At 37.0% G+C, this 25,971-nt stretch overlaps 1 protein-coding gene across 3 annotated transcripts in view; it reads left to right on the forward strand.

Annotated features, from left to right (window-relative positions):
* MAN1A1 (mannosidase alpha class 1A member 1) overlaps positions 1–25,971 on the forward strand; it is a 198,628-nt gene that overhangs the window by 168,089 nt on the left and 4,568 nt on the right. For all 3 annotated transcript variants that reach the window (XM_023737188.1, XM_023737187.1, XM_004382733.2), the window contains exons 7-11: positions 5,390–5,513; positions 7,517–7,610; positions 16,454–16,569; positions 20,835–21,054; positions 21,757–21,929. In XM_023737188.1, the coding sequence (XP_023592956.1) occupies positions 5,390–5,513; positions 7,517–7,610; positions 16,454–16,569; positions 20,835–21,054; positions 21,757–21,929 (727 nt within the window). The remainder of the gene's footprint in view (positions 1–5,389; positions 5,514–7,516; positions 7,611–16,453; positions 16,570–20,834; positions 21,055–21,756; positions 21,930–25,971) is intronic.

The following is a 25,971-nucleotide window of genomic DNA, read 5'->3' on the forward strand; positions in this document are numbered from 1 at the left end:
GGGGTTGTTAACCAATGTCATAAAACAATATGTGTACTGTTTAATGAGAAACTAGTTTGTTCTGTAAACCTTCATCTAAAGTATAATAAAAAATAAAAAACTCAACAATTTAAAAAAAAAAGTTATTCAGGCAAGAATCCTCAAGAAAGTTCTTTATTGACCAATATCCCATTTTTTGTAGAATAGTAGACATCAAGGAATAGTAAATTGAAAGCTAATCAAGATTTTATAACTATTTAATTTTTGTTTATATATTCATGTGGGAATTAAGAATATTTCCATTGTTCTATAAATTCTTTGTCTGTTGCATTTGATTATAGTAAGTAGCCAAATCATATTTGTTGATGATCCAAATTGTGTCTGGGCAGTTACTATAGGATATAACTTTTGGTACCTCAATTTAAGATTATTTTTGAAAGGATATACCATCAAGCCAGAGAAACTATCCAGCTACTTGAATCATTGGAGCCCTGGTGGCACAGAGGTTAAGAACTTGGCTGTTAACCAAAAGGTCAGCAGTTCGAATCTACCAGCCGCTCCTTGAAAACCCTATGGGGCAGTTCTACTCTGTCTTGTAGCGTCCCTATGAGTTGAAATCAACTCAGTAGCACTGGTTTTGGTTTGGTTTTTTTACCTGAATCATTATAGGCTCTAGGAAAAGAGTTAGCAGCTCTCTCATAGGATTCAAACGTGAGTAGAATAGCATCGTTAATAATGCAGTTACTTCCTGTGACCCTGTTAACTATTCCCAGGAGAGAAAATGCAAAGCAAATAATGCCCATTGCATATCAGAGCTATGGGGTCAGTGAAAAATTATACCTTCTTCCTTATAAGTACAGTAGGATGTGGAAATGTATTAGCACTGCTAACAAACTGCGTTCAGATTATTGTCATTGAAGCAACAGAACAACATTCCACATTTTCAGAAGAATCATAGCGGCCCACTTCTTTTAAAGATTTCTTTCTCATTGTAGTTGCCAACATCAATTATTTTTATTGTTATATGTTTTGTTTTCAAAGAATTATAACCTTGCAGAATGCTGAAAATTCAAATTAAATTAAAATTGAAAAATATGTATTAAATAATACTCCAACTTAAAATGGAAGAACTAGGGAATTGCAGGATAAAAAATGAAATTTATTAAATAAATAAAATTAGAGCAATACCAATGTTTGAAATTCAGTTCCAGGATTCTTTGAACCAAATACTTGGCAGCTCCCCAGATCATGTTAATTGCCTTTTTGTGTATACATTTCCATATGCTGACTCATTATTTTGGCTTAAAATGTAATCATTATAACAAGATTGGGAATATTTAAATATGCTTCCCTTTCATGCTTGCCTTATGGAACTAATCATTTATGAACACAAACTATTTTATCTTGAAAATATTTTTCTAAAGTATTTTTAGTGTTTGTAAAATAGACCAGATAACACCACAGTTGCGTTTAACATACATAAGGAAGGAACTGAAGTTATAGACATTTTAAATATCCTCACCCTACGGATGAGATTCATTTTGACCAGAACTCTAGAGTGCCTGGCCTTTGGTAACATGGGATGCCCAGGACACCTTGACTCCAGACCAAGGGGGAGCAGAGCACTCTCTGGGTTCATTTCCTTTTGTCACAAATTCACCATTTTAGTGTCAAATGCCTACTTTCTATAAATATGAAATTAGAGTCATTCAAATACACAGATTCCTCAGTGGACTCAGAATTTGAAGTCAAAAAAGATCTTCGAGATCATTTTGTTCATCTCCCTCACTTTGTGAGTGAGCAGGACTTGGTTTTGACTCAGTGCAAGTTTGCTATACAAGAAAGGAGGCAGCCATTCCCCAGAACAACATGCACACACACACTTGAGCTGTGTTGTTAGCCCGTGGCCCAGTGGTGGCCCACGGCCCATGATTTGCTCTGTCCTCTCCCCCAGACCAGGCCCCAGACCTTTACACCTTTGCCTAAGAAAAGGCAAGTGACCTTCTTTGATATCTGGATACAGTTGTGCCCTTTCTGACTTCTTGAACCTCTTCCCTGACTACATTTAAAAGCCAGTGAAACTATTGATGTTTTTACTAAAATGCATTAATTCTGTAAGTTAAAAGAATTGTAATAGCCATCTTTTCATAGAAACATACCATGTATCCTAAACCCAGCTTTCTTTCTATTAGCGTGACATACCCTTTGCCAGTGCTTTTAATTTTCTTGCTTCCTGTATAATTAAATAGTGATAGAAAAGGCTGCCTTTTTCTTCTCAATAGAATGTGTACAAGGAAGAAGGAGGAGAGAGTACGTAACCAATTTTAAATCTTAATTTTTTGTATCGTATTGAAAATTTTTTAGTATATCTCTGGTTTTCTCTTGATTAATCATATTAGTGGCAGAGAACAAATGCATGGATAGACCAAAAGTAATTTGTGTATTAGTGTAGTACACATTCACTGCTTACCTTTCACAACTGAGTATACCAGGACACCCTCCAATGCCTGGAACCAGGAACCACTCCCTGAAGATCTGGAAAGTGGGTTGGGCTTCTTCAGCATCCTGTCCTCTTCTCCAGGATGAAGTCATCATCCCCTCCTATGCAGATACTGCTTCATGTTGTGGCTTTGTTTTTAATAGTTCATCTACAGCATAGAAATTGTAGTTTTATTTAATAGGCCCACTGACTTTGGTTGATGATGGGTGGAATAAAAAAATATGTCGTAACAACAAATTTATGGCCAATTATTTTGTACATTTTCCACGTGTTAATAAAATTTGAAAATAGCTGTTCATCCTATTTGGATGCTAGTATATTCCTTTGCTCTAAGCCACCCGTGAAAATAAAAGCTGATTCACATTCCCAGATCCAAATAAATTTAGGACATTTTCTAAAATAAATGAATTTATCTGTCTTTTATTTCTGTTTATTTTTTGTTAGGTTTGCATGTAAACCTGTATTTGGAATAAAATAGAGTTTGTTCTAAAAAGCAACAGCCTGAAATTTCAGATACCTGTATCTTCATTTTGTTCTGTTTTTCCATTTTCACCCGCATTCTTCAGCAGCCTGGCAGCAGAGGCAGTGAAAGAACTGAAAGGATTCACCCAGATTTGGGAATGATATAAGCCAAAGAGCAAGGGGGTTAGGAAATCTAGGAGACGCCAAAAGCAGCATTTAAATGGGGTCCAACTTAGAAAGAGAAGACAGTGAGAAGTCCACAAGCCTCCAAGACCTGACCTCAACTTATCCTTATAGCCTTCTCTTACACCAACTTCCCTTCCTACCTTTCAACAGTGTAGGGAACTACCTCTAGTTCCTGGCTAGCCCCTCCCTCTGCTTGTGTGTTCCCTCCATGCCCAGATTCTCCCTCACTAACCCTTACTTATACTGCAAGACTTAGCTCAGGAGCCTCTTCCCTGAAGAAGCCTTTCTGTGATCTCATCATGTTAGAGCACATGTTCTGGCTCTAGATGTGCAAAGAACTCTTCACAAATTTATCTTGGCATTTACCGTGTCTGCTGGAATTATTTATGTCTAGGTCTTTTCTTTGCCATTACACCATAAGCTCTTTGAGAGCAAAATGATTTATTCATCATAACTGTTCTTGTAACCCAGTGCCATACGTAGTCCCTGGGAAGTAGTAGGCATACAATAAATGTGCAACTGAACTAAAACCAAAATGTGGTTTTTTTGTTTTTAGGTATCTCAAAGGGAATTTATTGGTCAGAAGAGTAATTGATGTTATCCTTTATTTGAGTCACCCCATATGTCTTGAAGTTTTGAGTGGCTTTCCAAAAATAAACTCTGCTGAAGAGTATGACCATGTCTCAAGTGCCACTTTATGTATATGTGTGTGTGTATATGCTTAGGTCTAACTCTTTTTAAAAATAAACAGAAAAGATTGAAGTTGTCAAGGATTTCATTTTACAATCAACACCCATCGAAGCAGCAGTCAAGAAATCAAAAGACACATTGCATTGGGCAAGTCTGCTGCAAAAGACCTCTTTCAAGTGTTGAAAAGCAAAGATGTAACCTTGAAGATTAACGTGCGCCTGATCCAAGCCATGGTATTTTCAGTCGCATCATATGCATGCAAAAGCTGGACAATGAATAAGGAAGACCGAAGAAGAATTGACACCTTTGAATTGTGGTGTTGGCGAAGAATATTGAAGATACCATGGACTGCCAAAAGAACAAACAAATCTATCTTGGAAGAAGTACAACCAGAATGCTCCTTAGAAGCAAGAATGGCGAGAGTATGTCTTACATCCTTTGGACATGTTATCAGGAGGCATCAGTCCCTGGAGAAGGACATCGTGCTTAGTAAAGTAGAGGGTCAGCGAACAAGAGAAAGACCCTCAACGAGATAGATTGACTCAGTGGTTGCAACAATGGGCTCAAGCGTAACAACAATTGTGAGATGGCGCAGGACTGCGCAGTGTTTCGTTCTCTAGTACATAGATCCACTGCAAGTCGGAAATGACTAGATGGCACCTAACAACAACTTTTTAAAAAGCATTTTTCCAAGATGGGCTATAGTCAATAATTTTTGAAGCTCATGTCTTTGACCCCTGTCAGAATTGAGTTATATGATTTTGTTGAGATACTTGAGCATAGATTAAATAGGTCAGAGAATGCGTGAGTACCTTAGAACATATGCTCTTTGTGTATATTTACATATGTAAATAGTATGAATGAAAGAAGAAGAAGAAAGGAAGTTCATTGGTGGAGGGAGGGCTTGGAGAGGGGTTGAGTGAGTATATAACTAATGAATCTTTGAAATTTATCTTATATCCAAGTAAATTTTTGTGTATAATGTGAATGTCTGTAAAATTCCATGGAATCTCGGGCTGAAATTAAAATGTTGAAGGGATTTCTGTAGGGTTTTAGGCATGATAATGTGTTTTTTATCTGATTTTGTTTTATATACTACTTGGGCTGATTGTACATCTTTGTATAGCATGTGTACCTTGCAGAATATTTGCCTGTTTATCAACAGTGAAGACCGAGTAACTTCTTTCTCACTGAAATCAACCCTAGTTTTAAATTTGGAGATAGAAGTCAAAGCTTGAAACCAGTAACCGCTCAAAGAAAACTATGTTCTGGAAAACATCCAGAGTGGACTGTTAGCTGAGATGTCATTATTAAAAAAGTTATCTTTCACTTCTACTCTTAAAAAAAACAATTTGTTGCCGTCGAATTGATTCCAACTCATGGTGACCCCATGTGTTTCAGAGTAGAACTGCTTCATGGAGTTTTCTTGACTTTAATCTTAATGGAAGCAGATTACCGGGCCTTACTTCCATGGCACTGGTTGGTGAGTTTGAACTGCCAACCTTTAGGATTAAGAGTTGTGAAAGTGGAATTAGTCTGACCTGTAGCTCTTCAATGTCTTCTCTTCTTTAGTGGGATTGGAAGTAACTGGCCCTGGGCCTCAGGAGGCAGCAGTATTCTGGCAGAATTTGGAACCCTGCATTTAGAGTTTATGCACTTGAGCTACTTATCAGGAAACCCCATTTTTGCTGAGAAGGTGAGATTCTCCAATATGCTTTGCACTGCAAACAACCTGGGAGATTTAGTACTGTTGTATGTGGAAAAGAACAACCAAGGTTTGTTCAGCAGTTTATGAAGTTTTGTTACATGCAGCATTTCATTTAACTAAGTGGTGAACTCACATTCTTTCCATGGCACCATCCTACCTCACAGTGAGAGGACCTGTCTTTCACATCTGGCTCTCTATATCTCATGCAAGTCTCTTTATGTCTCTGAGTCTTTCCTTCATGTGAAGATAGATAGCATTGTATGGACTGTATGAGCCAAGTATGTGAAAGACTTTTAGAACTCAAAGTATTATACAAATGAAAGGTCACAATTGAATCAATTTCTAATGTTTAGGCAGCAAACACATAGATGTTTGGATAAATTCATATTCATCCCCACAACTCTGCCTCTCTAGCTTTCACCCTGCTTCTCTGCTCCCCTTTACAGCAAAATTCCTTGAAACAGTTGTCTCTGTTTGCTGTCTTCAGTTGCCTTCTCCCACTCTCTTGAACTCTCTCCAGTTGTGCTTTTCTCCCAGCCACACCTGTCATGGTGACTACTGATCTCCAGTTTGCCAAATCCAGTATTCCATCCTCACCTCTCATCCTCCTTGCCCTCTCAGCTTTGACACTTCTTCCTTCATGAAACATTCTCTTCACTACGAATGAGGCGTACAGTACTTCCCTAATTTGCCTTCTTTGTCGCTGTCGCTCCATCTCAGTCTCCTTTGCTGGATCCCCCTCATTGCCCCAACCTCAAAATATTGGAAAGACCTAGGATTCAGACCTGGACCTCTTCTTTTTATTTTCACTGCCTGCATTATCTCTCCCAGTCCCATGACTTTACATACAGTCTACATGCTGTCAATGCCATATTTATAATTCTAGCCCCAACCTTTCCCCTGAACTCCAGATTCTGTATCCAATTTCTCCACTAAGAGGTTTAATAGACCTCTTTAAAATGCCTCAGAGCCAACTTCCAGACCTGCTTCTACCCCAGTCTTCACTATCTTGGTAAATAGCATCTAAGTTTATCCAGTGGCTCAAACCAAAAATCTTACAGTCATCCTGGTTCCTCTCTTTTTGGTAAATCCAGGCCCAAGCCATCAGGCAACCTCTTTGGCTCTGTCCTATTATCTCTGCTGCCAACCTGGTGTAAGGAGCCATCGTCTCTCACCTGCATTTCTGTAGTAGCCACCTGACTGCTGCTTCCAACCTTGCCCCCTCAGTTATACCAATCCTGTAAAAACACAAGTCTTCAGTGGCTTCCTGTCACCCTCAGAACAAAATGAGTCCTCAGATATGACCCCTGAGGCCTGCATGAACTGGGCATGGCTACCTGTCTTTTCTGCTGTTTGACATTCACCCCTTTGCTTCTTCACCTCCACCTTCAGTGGCCTTGCCAAACACACTATCTTTTCAGGGCTTTTGTACTTGGTCCTCCCTTGCTCTAGAATTCTGTTCCTCCAAGTTTCTGCATGGCTTGCTTCCTCACTTCACTTAAACCTCTGCTCAAAGACTATCCCATCAGCCTTCCTGGACCACCCTGACTGATGTAATACAGCCTCTTCACCCACATCACTCTGTACCACTACACTTTTATTTTTTTCATAGCATTTATCATTGCCTGACATATCTTATGTATGTTTATTATCTGTGACATATCTTATGTATGTTTATTATCTGTATCATCCCACTAGAATGCAAATTCCTAGAGAGAGGGTCTTTACTTATCTACTGATACATCTCTAGTTCCTAGAACAGTGTCTAGAATATAATACATAATCAATCAATGTGACTGTCTTCACTTACTGCTATAATTTTTGTAATAATAATAGGCTAGGGCTGACTGTCTTGCTTCTAAGTGTACATCATTTAATGCAATTTACTTTTTTTTTTTCCTAAAAAGGAGAAATGTAATCAAGAAAGAACGAAGAACGGCATCAAAGTTGTTTTTTAGATTTTTATAGTAACATTTCATTTTCTCTTGTAGGTAATGAATATTCGAACAGTCCTGAACAATCTGGAAAAACCACAAGGCCTTTATCCTAACTATCTGAATCCCAGTAGTGGACAGTGGGGTCAACGTAAGTCAAAAGAACAACATTGTTTTAGCTCCTTATGGTACCCAGCACTATGCTAGGGGCAGAGAGAGGGAGCACAAAAGAGACACAAATCTAGCTGAATGTTTAGAAAAGAAGATAGGGGCATGGTTCCTTTAACAAACAGGTTTCTGTCATAAGACAGAATGTGTTACCAGAGAACCAGAGGGTTTTTTTTTTTTTTTCCCCATGTGTAACATGATGGCATAACAGCGTGTTAAACCTATCTATCAGAAAGGGAAGACCTGGTCGGAGGGTGTGGGGATACTAGCCTGGAACAAACTGATCATGTGGCTAGAACGGAAAATTGTTCCTTTGTATTAATGGCTATCAGAGTTTTGCAGAGAGCACCTTTAACATTCTACCTCATAACGTTTCTCTCTTTCTGCTTGGCTACAAGATGAGAGAGGAGCCTGAATCATTAAGAGATGAGAAATTGGAAGACCGAACAGGGTGTTTTCTCTACTTAATTTGAAGGCAGCAGATAAAGGTTTCTTGCCAGTAGAGCCACCTTAGGGGTAGAAGAATGTGTTGTATAGGGCTTTTGATGCCAGAAGCCCTTACTTCAGACCTTTCAGGGACTTTTGACCAGGGGTATAAAGATTCAGGATAGTTGATAGAAATATTCTCAGCTGATTTGGAAAAAACAGTGATATGTTAAGCAGCGACTGAAAGCAAGTAAAGAATTCCAAGTGAGGTACCTAGCTATGTCTATAGCCCACAATGCCTTAAAATTTTACTCTAATTTGGATATTTTCTTTATATTTAAATATCATATTTTTAGATAATTATGCTTCACTGTTACTTTAAAAGTATTTTTTTTCTTTAAATTTTATTTTGTTGTTGAGAATATACATAGGAAAACATACACCAATTCAACAGTTTCTACATGTACCATTCAATGATATTGATTACATTCTTTGAGTTGTACCACCATTTCCACCTCCCTTTTCTGAGTCGTTTCTCCCTCATTAACATAAATTCACTGCCCCCTAAGGTTCCCATCCAATCTTTCGAGTTGCTGTTGTCAATTTGATGCCATATAAATCGTTCTTTTTTTTCAATTGTACTTTAGATGAAAGTTTACAGAGCAAATTAGTTTCTCATTAAACCATCAGTACACATATTGTTTTGTGACATTGGTTTCCAACCCCACGACATGTCAACACTCACCCCTTCTCGACCTTGGGTTCCCTATTACCAGCTTTCCTGTCCCCTCCTACCTTCTCATCCTTGCCCCTGGGCTGGTGTGCCCATTTAGTCTCATTTTGTTTCATTAGCCTGTCTAATCTTTGACTGAAAGAAAGGTGAACCTCAGGAATGACTTCAGTACTGAGTTAAAAGGGTGTCTGGAGCCATACTCTCTGGGTTTCTCCAGTCTCTGTCAGACCAGTAAGTCTGATTTTTTTTGTGAGTTAGAAATTTGTTCTACATTTTTCTTCAGCTCTGTCCAGGATTCTCTATTGTGACCCCTGTCAGAGCAGTTGGTGGTGGTAGTCAACTACAACAGTAGTTGAGTTGTGCTGGACTCAGTCTAGTGGAGGCTGTGGTAGTTTTGGTCCATTAGTCCTTTGAACTAATCTTTCCCTTGTGTCTTTGGTTTTCTTCATTCTCTCTTGCTCTAGATGGAGTGGGACCACTATAGAGGTATTTTTTAAAGAATAATCTAGTAGAAAAAAAATGTGTTAAAGTCTATGTCTGTGTGTTAGTAATGACTGTGGAGGGTCTAACTATTGAGATCATAAGGCCCTGGTCAATTTTGCACTTACCTGCACTTACAGAATGTGCACATAGAGAGCAAGGTACCTGGAAGCTTTTGGTATGCCTGGGTCTACTATGGGTAGCTTAGCTGGTGGTTTAGCACCCTGTATGCAGCTAAGATTCTTGATTAAGAATTAATAGTAAGTGCTTAGATGTAAAAAGATCAGACTTAATGGTCTGACAGAGACTGGTGGAACCCCCGAAACTATGACCCCCAGATTCTCTGTTATCCCAGAACTGAAACCATTCCCCGAAGCCCACTTTTCAAAGATTAGACAGGCCTGTAAAACCAAAAATAATACACGTGAAGAATGTGCTTCTTAGTTCAGTCAAATATACGAGACCATATGGACAGCTCCTATCCAAAAGCAGGATGAGAAGACAGGAAGGGACAGGAACTGGACAAATGGACACGGGGAACCCAGGGTGGAAAGAGGGAGAGTGCTGTCAAATTGCGGGGATTGCAACCAGTGTGAAAACAATATGTGCATAAATTTTTGAATGAGAAATTAACTTGAGCTATAAACTTTCACCTAAAGCACAATAAAACAAATTCTTTTAAGGAGGAGAAAAAAAAGGATTACAGCCTTAGAAACCCTATTGGACAGTTCAGCTCTGTCTTATAGGATCACTGTGAGTCAGAATCAACTTGATGGCAACAAGTTTTTGTTTGTACTAACATACAGATTTATGTATGTATCTTAATGAATTATATGCCATATACTATTTTGCTGCTTTCCTTTTTTACTTCATGTTAATAAAAATAACAACAAACCTAAAAATTAATAATAATAATAATAAGTGCTTAGAACAGTACCTGCAATGTAGTTAATGCTTAATAAAGTTAGCTGCTGTTGTTGCTGTTGTTATTGTGGTGGTGGTGGTTGTTAAAATAGCAAGGGGCAAATAAATAGTGTTGTATAAGGTGCCAGCAAGTTTCATAGGTTGAAGTATTAGAAAAACATGAAATATCGCAATATATCACTGATGACAAAATCGTCATTTCTGTTGTTCAAATTGTAAGCACTGTTGAGTTGCAGAGAAGGCAAAGATCAATGGGAGCTGTCATGGCTCAGGAAGGGGAGACTTGGACTAAAGGTGGGCCTTAATACTCCAGAGTAGGGTTAAAGAGAGGAGGAGGAGACAAGGAGGAAGAGAATGAGCAAAGGCACAGAGAAAGCATTAAGATTTTACTTAAAACTATACTAGTTTCTAGAGCAGCATTTCTCAAAAGGTGGTGGTCTGCAGACCCCTGGAAGTCTCTGAGACCTTTCAAGGCATCCAGAAGGTCAAAGCTATTTGTATAATAATACTAAGTCATTTTTGCCTTTTTTAATGTGTTAACACTGCATTTATGGTGCAAACGCAATGGTGGGAAAACTTCTGAACCCTTAATGAAAACCAAAGCAGACATACCGAATTGTACTACTAGCCGTTGTATTCTTCACTGCAGTTTAAAAAAAAGTCACCAATTTCATTCTTGTATGTTCTTAAAGCAGTAAAAGTTACTGATTCTAGCAAATATCAATTCTTGAGCCCACATTTTTGTACTATTCTGTGAGATGAAATGGAAAGTACAAATAAAGCACTTCTGCTGCATAATGAAAAATGGTGGTTGCCTTGAGGAAAAGCACTTGTGAGGTTATTTGAGTTGCAAGCTAAACTAGCCACTTGTTGTTTCATGAAACACCATTTTTACTTGAAAGTGCAAGTATGGATATTCAGACTTGGATAATTGGTAGACCTGTTCTTAAAAATGAGTCTGTCACTTCAAGGAGAACAGAATGTCATAAGCCAGATAAAATTTGTGAGCTTCTAAATGAAAATCAGAATTTAAAAAAACCTGTACCTGCCACCATGAGCTTGCTCACTTCCCGAAACTTAAAGACTTTTCTGATGAAATTGGTAATGATATTAACAAATATGTTATTTTTTAAACGTATAATGAAATGTATCAATATTTGGAAGATCTTCATAATTTGGTGAACCATTATTTTCCAAATGACCAATACATGCTGTTATAAAATCAGGTGTGAGAAAAACATCATTCAAAGTGTGAGATAAATAATGGATTTTAATGTAACAAGGAACAAATACTCACTGATGTCATTTCACATTGCAACTAATCTTTAAAAACTTTAACTTTTAAAAAAAGCACTTGTCAAGTTTTTTGAAGTATCAAAGAAAAATATCCACAATTACATGAAAAGGCTATTAAAGTAGTTTTCTCTTTTCTAACTATGTATTTGTGTGAAGCTGAATTTTCTTCATACGCTTTAGCCAAAACAACATATGCAACCCATTGAATGTAGAAGCAGATAGGAGAATCCAGCTGTCTTCCAGTAAGCCAAATACTAGAGATTTTCAAAAATATAAAACAATGTCACTCTTGATACTAAATTTTTCATTTTGTAAAGTACATTTTTATGAGAAATAATTATACATGTTAACATAATGTATATATTACTATTATTTTTAATGAGTTTATAAAAATAATTTAAAGTTTTGTTTTAATTTCTAATATGGTAAATATTGATAGAGATTATTCACATAAACAAAAACTGTTTGGGGGTCTTCAGTTATTTTAATGTGTAAAGGGATGCTGAGACTAAAAAGTTTGAGAACCACAGGAGCATTGAGTGGCTTTCTAAATGCAAGATAACTAGATTTAAGTTCTCTAAAAGGACAGATATTTTGAGTTCTCCTTCTCATCAAAGGTTTTGAAAGTTGAAGAAAAGACTCTCTTGTTTACTGCTTTCTTCCTTTATGATTTACTGTGAAGAGAGACAAAAACAGCCAGTTATACTGGAACATCCCAGCTTCACCTTCCGGGTCACCCATATCCTATGTGTTTGGCCATGTTTCCTGGTACAAAGAACCCTTTATATTTGAATTGCTTATGGGCCAATTTCCTGATGGAGAAACAAACAGGATTGATGAGTTCCATGTCTCATCCCCTACCCCATCCTGTGTTCTAGCCACAGTGAAGACACACTTATTTTTTTATTCTCCAATCAAGCCCAGGTGGCCATACCCAGACGTTTGCTCATACTGGTTCCTTAGCCCGCTACCTCTCCTTTACCAAGGCCAGCTGAACTGTCATTTCTTCCATGAGGCATTCTTCTTCAAGACCCTAGTTGAAATTGTTAGTACTCACTCCTCCTCTGTTCATCCCCTTCTTCCTCTCCTGCCACAGCACTTTGGATACCTTCCTATCTCAATCCTTTTCCTAATGATTCATATATCTACCCATCTCCGTAGTGATCTAAAGCTTTTGAGGCCAGTAACTATGCCTTCTTCATATTTGTTAACCAGCATACATTATCTTTCACCTAGTAGGTGTTTACTTACTTGAATTTTGAGAATACTTGTGTACTCCATGTCCAGCTTCACTTTCTGTTTCTGATTTTAATAATGGTCCTATTTATTCTCTTTTAATAATTAACCCCTACTCCTTGGTTGGATTGAGAGACAGCATCTGGTGCCGTCACTGATAATATAAACAGCTCTTATGGCCGCGAAGGCCAGAATATGGTACTCTGTGCGTATGGACAGAACAATTATCACTTGTCTCTGCTTTATATAATGGCATAATCATCATTGACATAATAGGGGGATTGCTTTGAGGAAAGAACTTCAGATTTAATGAAGTCTACAAAAAATGAAGAGATAACAATATTGAATATTCTAATCATTCTTTGTCTTGATTCTTTTGATCTTTGTTTCTCTTTTTCTCTTTTTAGGTATTAGGAACCCTTAAGGTCAAACACTTAATCTCATTTCAGATACTTTTATGGGACCTATTCCTATCAGGAGGAGCCCTGGTGGACAGGGGTTAAGCACTAAGCTGCTAACCGATAGGTCAGCAGTTCGAACCCACCAGCTGCTCCATGGGAGAAAGATGTGGCAGTTTGCTTCCATAAGGATTACAGCCTTGGAAACCCTACAGGGCAGTTCTACTCTGCCCTATAGGGTTGCTATGAGTCAGAATCTGCTTGGCAGCAACAGGTATTCCTATCAGGATGAAAAGAATAAATTACCTCCTTTAGAGAAGAGCATATTTGAGTGACTAACAGTACACATTACATTTAGAGCAGTTGGGCATAAAAATATTATGTGTGTTGTTTCTAGAAGCAGGTGATCCTTCTCTGCTGATAAAATCAGGTGTGTCCTCTCCCACATCCACTAAGTTGTTTACACAGGGCTCTGTTGCCAACACAGTCAGCCAGACCTGGAGGAAGCTTAGTGAGTGATATGCTAAATTATCAGAACTAAGACTTTTTCTTGCTTCTCCTCTACATTCCTTTATATTGATTCTTTCCAAATGTAAAAAATTTTAGGCAGGAAATAAAAACTAGAAAATTTCCTAGCACTTACCAGAATTAATTAAAACAAATGTAGTATTATATAATCCTTTTTCCTTTTTAAAAAATCCTCCAGATGCCTAAACTTGCTTCTTCCATCCATTACAGAATCATAACCCAAGCGGAGCGAAAAATCAAGCTGCTTCTAGCTGTTAGTTTTCAACTCTCATCATTTTAACTCTGAAGGACATGTCTGGATCATGGTCATCATTTACCATTACTTTGTTTAGTCCTTGTTATTTTGACAGTGATCCGGCAGTGATTTGCTTTACCATGCATCACTTGCATTTGTCTCCTGCAATCATGTTTATAACAACAGGGCTTATTATTGATGAGATAGTACTTGGTCTATTTAGTTTGCAAATGTCAGAGGTTTCCGTGGTGATTTATTTAGGAAGCTGTAAAGGTCACTTCAAACACTGCTATTTTAAGAATCAGCCTTACAATTTTAAAAACAGATTTTTGCATTAAAATTAAAACTATAATTCTGTGCTTTCTGCAATTAGAAAATTGTGTATTTACTCTATTTAAAAATATGGCCCTTCTAGCTTGAACAGGTATAGTTCTTACTAAGATTCACTTAGGAAAACTCTACTTTATTCATTAATTGTTTATTGAGTACCTACTATGTACAAGACATTTTCTAGGAGCTCGTGTAGACTGGGAAATGTAATAGGCCTTATCCCTGCTTTCCTGGTTCCTGGTCTCATAGAAGAGATAGAAAAAAATTCCACCATATTATGAAAGTACAGGCGTGGTAGATTTGTGCTATCAAAAAGCATAATAAGGAAACCTAGTAGGGGAAGTCGGGGAAGTAACATTTGATCCCAGATATGAAGTATGAATAAGAATTAACTAAAGAAGAAAGTGGCCTGGGAATGCATTTCAGGCAGAAAGAAAAGCACCTACAGAAGTCTTGAGGTGGGAAGGGGCCTGATGTTTTTGATGGACCAAAAGAAAGGCAATGTGCTAAGAGAGCAGAGAGCAAGGGAAGCAAGACTGATGCTGTAAAGAAGATTGAGAATCACGCAGGGCTTCTAGGTCTCCCCAAGGATTTGGGTCTTTGCCATTGACAGACTTCAGGTAAGGGAGTGATCAGATTCGTGTGTTATAATGGCTTCTGCGGCTTTGATGTGGGGAATAGATTGAAGTGCTGCTGCCATTGGAACTTTCTGCGGTGATGGAAATGTTCTATATCTTCCCTGTCCAGTGTAGTAGCCAAGGACCACATGTAGCCTTTGAGCACTAATGTGACTGAAGAACTGAATTTTTTGTTTAATTTTAATTAATTTAAAATTCAGTAGCCACATGCTATCGGAGAGAATATAGAAGGACCAGATAATAGTCACTGAAAACTCAGAGGCAAGAGATAGTGTCAGCTTGGGCTAGGGTTGTATTGGTGAGGACAAAGAGGAGTGGGTGGATGCAAGAAGTATTTAGGAAGTAAAATTAATAGATTTTGGATACCTTTAGGTATGGAAACAGGAAGAGGAGCAGTACAGGATACCTACTTGATTTCTGATACATGCATTTGGGAGTATGATGGTACCATTTACTGAGATAGGGACCAAAGCAGAAGACAAGGTTGAGAAGTAAAAGATAATTAATTCAGTTTGTAACCTGTTTAATCTCAGATGCCCCTATAGACATCCAAGTGAAGTTGTTGGATAGGCATCAGGAGAAAAATTGTCTTGGTAACTGTATAAATATGCATTTGTTTTTGTATAAGTCAACAAATAAAATTTTTATTTTTTTTAAGTAGGTGAATAAAATTAGTTTTGAGTTTTGAAATTTAACATTCAGTTATCCAAAGTAAGGCAATCTTATTAATGCTCAGATGCTGTAAGAACTCCAAGGAATGATATTTCATTGTGTTTCTGTTTTTACAGGCAGACATGCTTGAATAATGAAAGTATTAATTCAAGCAGTAGGAAAAAGAATACATTTAGAGTTGTATGATGGAGAGCAAGCAGATCCAAATGTGAGGCTCTGTGGCTTCTGGAGTCAGATGGCCTTTATCAACAGTTTAATCTCATTGAAGTTCTCTAAGCTTGCTTTCTCATTTTTAAGATGAGGATAACGATATCTACCCTACAAGTTACAAGGTTGTTGGCAGTGTACGTAGTGGATCTGGTGAAATAAATGGCAGTGACCTTAGAGGAGGATTGTTGGAATGGAGTATTAGGAAGAAAAACATCTCCTGCCCTCACTCTCTCCTCTCTTACAGCCTGCCCTGCCCCTCAGATTAATGACACTAGAAAACTTATCAAATAATAATAATGCCATGAACCCGAGGAGTTACATGTTTTATCACAAGCTGGTATTATAAACTAATATAGCTTTGGCAGGGTTTTTCATTACTGAGAGTTAAAGCAGTTAAAAATTTTATTTAAATATATACTGTGAAACATTTTAATTTGCCATTTTTTTTACTAGAGAACCAGAATTTTTGGCATTAGAGGAGATTATCTTCATGTTTACAAAACTACCCTAGTAACTATTTGGAGTATATCACATTAGTTAACAGCACATCTGCTCACTTCAGAATATCTTTCTGAAAATTAGAGATCTGTTGGAGTTTAAATGTAACATTGAATTGCAGTTTATGTAGGGTTTTATATCCTAGTTGCTAATGTACTTTGCTGCATTATCTGATTTAAAGGCTGAATCGCTCTAAACTTCTTCATTTCCCTCTCTTTTCAGATCATGTGTCAGTTGGAGGACTAGGAGACAGCTTTTATGAATATTTGCTGAAGGCATGGTTAATGTCTGACAAGACAGATCTAGAAGCTAAGAAGATGTATTTTGATGCTGTTCAGGTAAACCCAATACTTAAATCATCTTTTCCACTCAGGTCTAAGTTATAACTTGCATATTAATCAAGCTTTAGTGAAACGATGAAATACTACATGAGTGGGTTACAAACCATTTCCAGTTAGATAGAGTTCAGTATCTGCCAATATCACTACAACAGTAGTCATCATACTTAATGTGTTTAATTCTAATAGGGCAATGAGACATTTTTTACATGATTCCAACATCAATTAAGATTCATGTATCTGAGAGGTATTCTTTTATGAGTATGTGTTTCCTGCTTAAAGCCACAACTAAAATTAAAGAAAAAAAATCTTGAATTTGTATTTGGAAAATTGCCCAGGATTGCAAACAGTCCTAATGATTATCTCCATGTGAAGTAAACTTGTCTCCAGGGGATATATGGACATTAGATTATACAGATGTGTTATTATTTCTAAGGAAATCCACATATAAAAATCTGAATTAATCAAGTATTTAAGGGTAGATTATTAATAATTTTTAATGGTCCCTTATGGAAAAAGAATGAGTGGGAGCAAACATTTGTTGAATTACCTAATGTGTGCTAAGCAATATGTTAGGTAAGTACTTTAAATAAGGGTTGTTTGGGCTTTTTTCTCACAATATTTGCAGGTAGATGTTATTCACTAAGTTATACAAATATGAGAATTAAACCTCAGGCTGAATGTAGAACCAAAATTCAAACTAAAATCTCTCTTTTTTTACTTCACCGCTATAGATTCATTTATGAATAAGAACTTCCATACTACATTTCAATGTTTATTTACAGGCATAGATAAGTTAGAAACTACTTATCAAAGCCTATAGGAGGTAGCCAGTATAAAAGTAAACTACGAAACATCTCCAGTTAAGCCTCAATCAAAAATAAAAATAAAGTTAGAAAATGAACAAAGTCAAGAAGAAAATTATTTTATGTAAAACGCTTGAACTCATACTCCGCTTTTTCAGAACAAATTATTTTAGCAGAATTGGGTACCTTTGTCACTGATAAATATATATGTATATATATTATAATTTTTAAATATTAATTATTATCACGGCATCTCAAATAATGTTATAAAGTTGTGACTAAACCCTTAGAAAATTGACCTTTGTATTGACCACCTAGAATTTTTTACAATCAAGAGTAGTTTTAAAAAAAAAATGGGAGATTTGTAATCACAGTGATATATGCATAAGGAGGTCTGGATGATTTTGACATAGGCCATTTTATTTAAATGTAAATGAAGTTTGCTTTGTTCTAGTTTGACTACTTTGAGTATTATGTTGGTTTTCATCCCGAGGTCAATTGGGAGCTTCACTAAGCAGAGCAGATACAGCTTTTGACTATTTCGCATATAGAAACCAGAAGCACCTTAGTTAGAACGTTGACCTTCATTTATTAAGACACATGATGAACGTCAAAAGCAAACTAAGAATGGTCCATGTGACCTCTGCCAGCCTTATTTTCCTTTGTTCCTGCAAGGTTTCAGGCGTTAACCTAGAGAGTTCTTCTCCATATATTATGGTTTTCATTATGTCATCTTCTAATTACCATACTGGCAGTCATTTTAATTATTCTAATTTTAAAGTGGCCGCCTAGAGCTTATGGTTCTAGGAAGGGCAGATTTAAAATACTCTTTGAAATATTTTTTCTCCGGTTTCTAGAACTATACCCACAGAACTTTTAATATACTGTACTTAGACAAATCATTGACAGAAATGTCCATTAAGAACAAATGAAGTCAAAGTGTTTCCTGTTTCTGTTAACAGTAAAAACAGTTTCAATCCATTATATGTTTTCAACCTAGAAGGCAAAGCTTGAACAACTGAACTTCTGACTTGAGAAGTAGCAGAGTCTTACATAGCAAAGTTTATTTTTGCTAAATTGTACTTTAAAAGACCATCATTATCTAAACAGAATGTGGTAAAGGAATGAAGTTCTAATACATGCTATGACATGGATGAACCTTGAAAACATTATGCTAAGTGAAATAAGCCACATACAAAAGGACAAATGTTGTATGATTCCTTTTATGTGGACTATCCAAAATAGACAAATGCATAGTGACGTGAAGTAGATTAGTGGTTACCGTGGAGGAACAGGGAGTTACTGCTTAATGCGTCCCGAGTTTCTGTTGAAGCTGATGGGGAACTTTTGGAAACTAGTGAATGTAAAATGAGTATAAAAATGGTTAAAATGGTAAATTCTATGTTATATGTATTTTACCATAATTTTAAAAAAAACATCATCATTATCAGGCAAAGGATCACTTACATTATTGTTCTGGACAGTTGAAGTATTAGTGGTAAGATAACTGTTTTAGCATCAAAATGAATTTTGGAAAGCATTTAATCCCAAAGTGGTGTATTTTCTTCAGTTGTGTGAATAACAAAATACTTTAAGCTTTAAACTGGCTCTTACGGCCCTATCTGTAGACCACTCTAAGAATCCACAGTAGTAGATACTCGCCTTGCCAGTTGTCCATGGGAGTGTGTGGTACATGAGCAGGTGACATATCAGATACTTAAGAGTCTAAAGCCTTATCAAAATATTTTGTTTAAATATAAAAAGATGAAATAACAAAATCTACAGTACTCTTATTTCCTACTCAAGGCTTAACACAAAGTTTTTGTACCACTACTAATGACTGTTTTGTCCTCCTTTGTATATATTTACATTTTCCCATCACCACACAAAGCCACGGCTTTGCAGACCTTGGAACTTCATTGTAGTTTATTTTGAGAGGTAGCAACTTGGTCAGAATCATGCCAGAAATAATACTTTATTCAGGATCCATAACAGGGTAATAATGTTTCTGTAACCCATGCTCAAAAGCTATTACTCTTGCCATGTAGAAAGAATAATTTCTTAGGTGATGAACAAGTATCTGCTTGAAGAACTTTATTGCAGTTTGTGCCATGAGAAGCGTAAATAGCTAAGATGTTCTATTGCGTTAAATAAGAATGAAATATTAATGTGATAACTAGACCATCAATAAAATTAGCTTAGCCACAGTTAATGAGCACAGTAGTATGTTCATTTATTTCTTTCAATCTTGGTATCATTTGTGTATTTCTGATAAAGGCAGGAAAGGTTTTATCTGCCTGTGTATTCATGTTCTCTATCAGAACTTTTTTCTGTGTCTATTGTTCCCAAATATGCTTCCAAAAAACTCTTCTTTTTGGATAGTAGTATAACAGGTATAGACACAATCAGAGCCCTTTTCTTTCAATGAAGTAATTGGGGGGAAAATGGTTCTTGTTAAAGTAAGTGGAAATGAGTAATTCTAAACATGCTTCATATGTTAAAACATAAGGCTTTATTTTCTGTATTTATCTTGTTTAAAATATTAACAGTCTGAGAACAGACTTACAAGATGTTTAATAAATTATTTTTGTAAACATTACCATTTCTCTCAAGTTTAAACATTTTTACTCCTCTTTTAAAAAATACTTTTTCATTGTATACTAATGTGCTTTTTAATAGGATTATTATGCAGGAACTCGATTGAAGTGTTAACACAATAGAGATGTAAACAGTGATGATAAAATGACATTTCTCAAGTGCCAGCCACAGTGCTGACTGCTTTATAAACAAAACATTGCTGAAATCCTCAGTAGATGGCATTATTCCCATTTTATGGATAAGGATACTGAGACTTAGTATTTATTTACCCACAAAGTTCACACACATTAAATGTCAGAGCTGGAATTTGAAGCCAAGAAGTCTGGCTTCAGAACAACTCCTTTTGTTACTCTGTTTTGTTATCCCTTGGAGCCAAAGGTGACTCCCATCCAAGAAGAGTTATGCCACCAGCCCAGATTTCATCCACAAATATGCTCTGTTCTTCATCCTTGGTGTAGGGCCTGTGCCTTGCGTTGTTTCTCCAGTTGGAGGAATGGAAATGCACTAAACCTACTGTTCCCACTGCTCTGTGGCCTGTCTTTGAGAGGGGGCAGCTTTGCGTGTGAGGACTGTGAGTGTTTGGGTCACGGAACCAAGCAAAACCAACTAGGCTGGTCCCCCAGCATTAATTGTAACTAACCAAACTAATAAACTATATATAGGCTAGAGGAAGAATACAGAAAACAGTAACATAAAATATCAGATCAAGTTGGTTTTGTAGCACAAAATTCAAATTGTGAGTACTGTTTTTATTCCTTTTTTTTAAATATTGAAGGTGTTTTTAATATAAATTTGAGAAGAGTATAAATTTGAGTATAAATTCAACAGTATAAAATATTGAAAATAAGTTTTATTTTTTAGGCAATTGAGACTCACTTGATCCGCAAGTCTAGCGGGGGACTGACTTACATCGCTGAGTGGAAAGGAGGCCTCCTGGAGCACAAGATGGGCCACCTGACCTGCTTTGCAGGAGGCATGTTTGCACTTGGTGCTGACGGAGCTCCTGCAGGCCTGGCCCAGCATTATCTTGAACTGGGGGCTGAAATTGCCCGTACCTGTCATGAATCTTACAATCGCACATGTGAGTACTTCTTACTCTTCATTTACAATCTATTCCCATGTGCTTTTACTTCATTCAATAAGGAACTTTGTCATTGCTACCATTGAAAGAATATCCACTGTGCTTGATGATAATGACTAATATCATAAAGGAATTTATGTTTCTATTTTAAAAGACACTGTTTTTCTACATGAAAACATCTACCCTTAGTTGAAACAAAAATCTAGGCCATAAAGGGTTAAGCCAGTCTAATTTATTGACCCCTGATTTAAGTAAATAATATTGAGCAAGGATCTCTGTCCTAGTGCATAAAGAAACTTAGTATTTTGTAAACCGTTGTGAATCTTGCCAATGTCCCCATGAAATAGATCATTAATGGGCTCCTCTCTAATAAAATAAGAGGCTGCAGCACAAAGATTAAATAACTGGCCTTTCATTACATATCAACTTAGAATTCTCAACCACTGATTTGTTGGGTTCTCAGTAAATGGTCATTAAATGAAAGAAAATAAAGGCTTGTTAACCATTTACTGTGGGCTCTTTTAGATGACTAAAGTTTAAAAATATATTGAATATTATAAATTCTGTGAGGTTTATAACTATTCCTTAAAATAATTTTTTTGCATCTCTTGAATGTGTTTGAGCACTCTAGTTGCATTGAAGTTATAGACACTAACTGTTGTCCAGGACAATAACCCTTGTCATCCACTGCATGTTCTTTAGATGTGAAACTAGGACCAGAAGCTTTCAGATTTGATGGTGGTGTTGAAGCCATTGCTACAAGGCAAAATGAAAAATACTACATCCTACGACCAGAAGTTGTTGAGACTTACATGTACATGTGGCGACTGACTCATGATCCAAAGTACAGGAAGTGGGCCTGGGAAGCTGTTGAGGTGATTTTTTTAAATTTATTTATATTTCTTATAGATAAATGTCTCAGTAAAAAATGTTCAGTGATGCCTCTAAATCTGGCATATAAACTTTTCTGTGATTTTTAAAGCTTTGACCAGGGTTTTTTCCATTGAGGACTGGGTGTTTTCAGTTAAGTCATTTTATATCCCTGACTTCACTTTTGCTTTATGTAACTAGTATCCAGTCGACGTTGAGTCCAGTCTGACTCATGGTGACCCCATGCGTGTCAGAGTAGAACTGTGCTCTGTAGAGTTTTCAGTGGTTGATTTTTCAGAAGTAGATCACCAGACCTTTCTTCCAAGGTGCCTCTGGGTAGACTTGAACCTCCAACCTTCCATTTAACAGCCGAGCATGTAGTCTTTCAGGGCTGGGCATGGTAACTCAAGAACCTCTCTTTTGAATGTGAGTTCCACAGCTTAGGGTCCAGTTTGCTCTTTTGTTGTTGTTAGGTGCCATCGAGTCGGTTTCAACCCACAGCGACCCTACATACAACAGAACAAAACACTGCCTGGTCCTGCACCACACTCACAGTCGTTGTTATGCTTCAGCCCGTTTTTGCAGCCACTGTGTCAGTCCATCTCATTAAGGGTCTTCCTCTTTTTCACTGACCGTCTTCTTTACCAAGCATGATAACTCTCTACTTTATCAAGGATGATGCTCTTTTAGTAAATTTATAAAACCCCTGGCTTACGTTGAAATTACCATCAAGCAATGTTAGTCACTACGTTAGCTATTCTTATGTCACATCTCTTTTGTTCTGTTCTTGTTTGTCTCCACCCATATTTTCAGTTTATAAAGACATCTTTAAATCATCTTTCTTCCCAGCCTTGTTTCACTGATATACTTTATAAACCTGCTTTCGTTGTCCTAACAAAATTTCTTAATACTAATGTTGAACAAAATACGCAGAAGTATGTAATCCAGCAGTACGATACTAGAAAGTTCCTCCAACAATTAGCAGCAGTCCATGAATCACAGATTGATGTTCTACCACTTACGAATTTACCTGACAGAAATAGCATCTAACTGACATTTCCTTTAGTTTTCCTCAATGATGTTATGAAAAGTGTTACTAAATTCTTCCCGATTAAACATCTGATAACTTTATGGTATGAGCTTTATCAGAATATTAATTATGCATATATATTTGTGCGTAGGTAAATATAGATTACATAAATGTCTACAATGTATAAGTATATATGGATTATATAACTGGTCCACTGTAGAGGATAAACTGATTTATCTAGGAATTTTTTTAGCATAGACATTTTTCTCTAGTCCCCTAAATCCAGCCCTTTTATACATGAAAATTCTGTCTCACCAGAGCGAGTGATTTGTCTTCCCAGTTCATTCTGCAGCTACCTTCTTCCCCAGGCTTAATCCTTGTCTTCAAACTCTCTTTGATGTGCCCATTTTATCTAACTCTATGTGTTCTACACTTGAGTTTAGACCAAACTCAACCAGACAGCCTTAGCTGCGTTCTTCCAGCTGTTTACTTCCCATCTTTAATCTGGTAGATAAGAGAATGCTTTTCTATCATTGCCATAATGCTGTCTGACTTGTTGTGATTCAACTCATGCTGCTCGTTATTATCTTGCAATCACTTGGGGTCAGGTTGGTCTTTTATCCTATGTGTAGAGCTACAATTATGGTAAACATTCTGATATTCTTCTTTTCCCTGCAGTTAGCACATCTTGGTCACATATGATCACTGAAACTGTAAGCATTTGCGTAAAATTGAGGGAGTGCCTGTGCCTAGAGGCTAAGAGTCCCCAAAACATAATAAAATGATGTTCTGAGGAAACTTCAATGCATAGACATGTGGCTGCTTCTACTCTTGAGATATTAGTAAAATGAGGACCTGTTATGAGGGCCCTGGTGGTTCTGTGGTTAAGTGTTTGGCTGGTTACCAAAAGATCATCAGTTCGAATCCACGAGCTGTTCCTTGGAAACCCCATGGGGCAGTTCTGCTCTTTCATATAGGGTCGCTGTGAGTTGGAATCAGCTTGGCAGCAACAGATTTGATTTATAAGGGCCCAGGAGATCTTCACATTCCTAAAGTCTTAAAATTTAGACTTTTGACATGAAGGCATTTCAGTTTTTAAATGAAAAATGCCTGTTTTGTCATTTTACCTTTTTTTAAAATTTATTTACTAAAAGCCTGACAAAATTAAAGACCTTTTTGGTGGCACAATGGTTAAGTGCTCAGCTGCTAACTGAAAGGTTGGTGCTTCAAACCCACCCAAATAGCTCCGCAGGAGGAAGACCTGGCGATCTACTTCCATAAAGATCACAGCCTAGAAAACCTTATGGGGCAGTTCTGCTTGGTCACGTGGGGTCGCTATGAGTCAAAAATCAACTCAATGGCACCCAACAACAGCAAGAACTTCATTATCTTGTTTTATTCCCACTGCAACCCCATGTGGAGGGCATCATTAACCCCATTTTACATATAAGGAAGGTGATGGTGGCTGGGTCAAGGAATCTCTGAGGCCACAGTAAGGACGTCTAGAGCTGGAAGTCAGCCTGCCACTCTGGAACTTTAGATTGTACTCTTTGCTATAGCTTGCCACGTGAGGACTGTGGGAGTAGAGAATGCATGGGGGTGAACCGGGAAGAGGAAAATGCTTAGACATTGTCTAAATACCCCAAAGCAACTTTTTTCTATAACAGAAGAAGGAACTTACAGAAATTTCTATTTTTTGAGAGGGTGGCTATTTATCTTGCCTGGCCCTTCATTAGCATATCGTGAAAGAACCTCAAGGAAACAGCCAAGAAAAAAGCTTTGTGGTTAAAATATTTTCTAGGAAATGCTCAGATATGAGGCTTCATTATGTTCCGTAACAAGCTTGCTCATTTTCTCTAAATCCTGATTTTTTTTTTTTTTGTTTTACCTTTTTAAAATATGTATTTTAGCCTGTTTCATGTGTCTGGCATTTGACCTTTTTAATTGTACAAAGGATCAAAAGAGGAAGGGAGGGAAAAATAATAGGACGTGAAAGTTTCTTCGTACTTTTCCCGCATTGACTCATTGTCTGGAGTGTGGAATTTATTCAAAGCTTTTTTTAGCTGATTGTACCTATTTTCCTAGGGGCTTTTAAATGTACCAAATCCTGAGGCATTTTCTTTATTCACGTAGCTTGCTGGTCGGGTTTGCTTTAACATGGTAATTAAATGCTTCTTCTCATGGCCTGATGCTCCCTCCCCTCCAGCCCTGGTGTGAAAAACCAATATCCTCATTATCAGTATCTGCAGATGGAAGCTGAGCTTCATTGCAGTGTTTCTGCTCATGAGAAACTGGCTAGTATTCAACTGCCTTCTCGTTTCTCAGATGCACACATCCTTAGGGCCCTGTTTTCCTCGAAAACCCTTTTCTAGCCATGCAGGGTTTCCTCAACTAATATGTCGAGGTCTATGCTTTCTAACTTCTTAATAGTTGGACTAAATGGGAGAAAAATGATATATAATTATGTATGTAAAAAAAAGGACAAGATATGATTCATAAGAGAAAACTGGAAGATCAATGAAAAATGACCTGAGAACCTAAGATTAAATTTACCTCATTTATATTTTCTATATGTTCTTTATTTCATTACAGATATTAGGGCTTTAGTCTTAAGCTTTATTCTTTTTCTCCACGTTCTTCTGAATTAGAACCAGATTTCAGATGGCAGTTTTTTTACAATAAAAATTTTTATTTGACCATATAACTAATAGGATTAGCAGGATCTGGGGAGTAGAAAGTATGCCTGCTAACTAACAAAGCAGCTAATGTAGCTTCAAAATACAAACAGTAGTCAACTTAGCGGCAGCTGACATAGTAGAAGACAGCTTACTTTTAGGTTTTTTCTAAATTTCTAAATTTAATCCCCACACTTCCCAACCTGACTCTTTCTCAAATACTCATTATATTCAGACAACTACAGGAATGTAGGGTCATTTCTCTCCCTAAGTAGTTGCAGTGGATTCATCCCAACTGCATCTAACCCAAACTAAAGAAAAGTATACTTGAGGACTAAATGC

Source organism: Trichechus manatus, unplaced genomic scaffold (assembly GCF_000243295.1).
Source record: "Trichechus manatus latirostris isolate Lorelei unplaced genomic scaffold, TriManLat1.0 scaffold00098, whole genome shotgun sequence".
Classification (NCBI taxonomy): domain Eukaryota; kingdom Metazoa; phylum Chordata; class Mammalia; order Sirenia; family Trichechidae; genus Trichechus; species Trichechus manatus.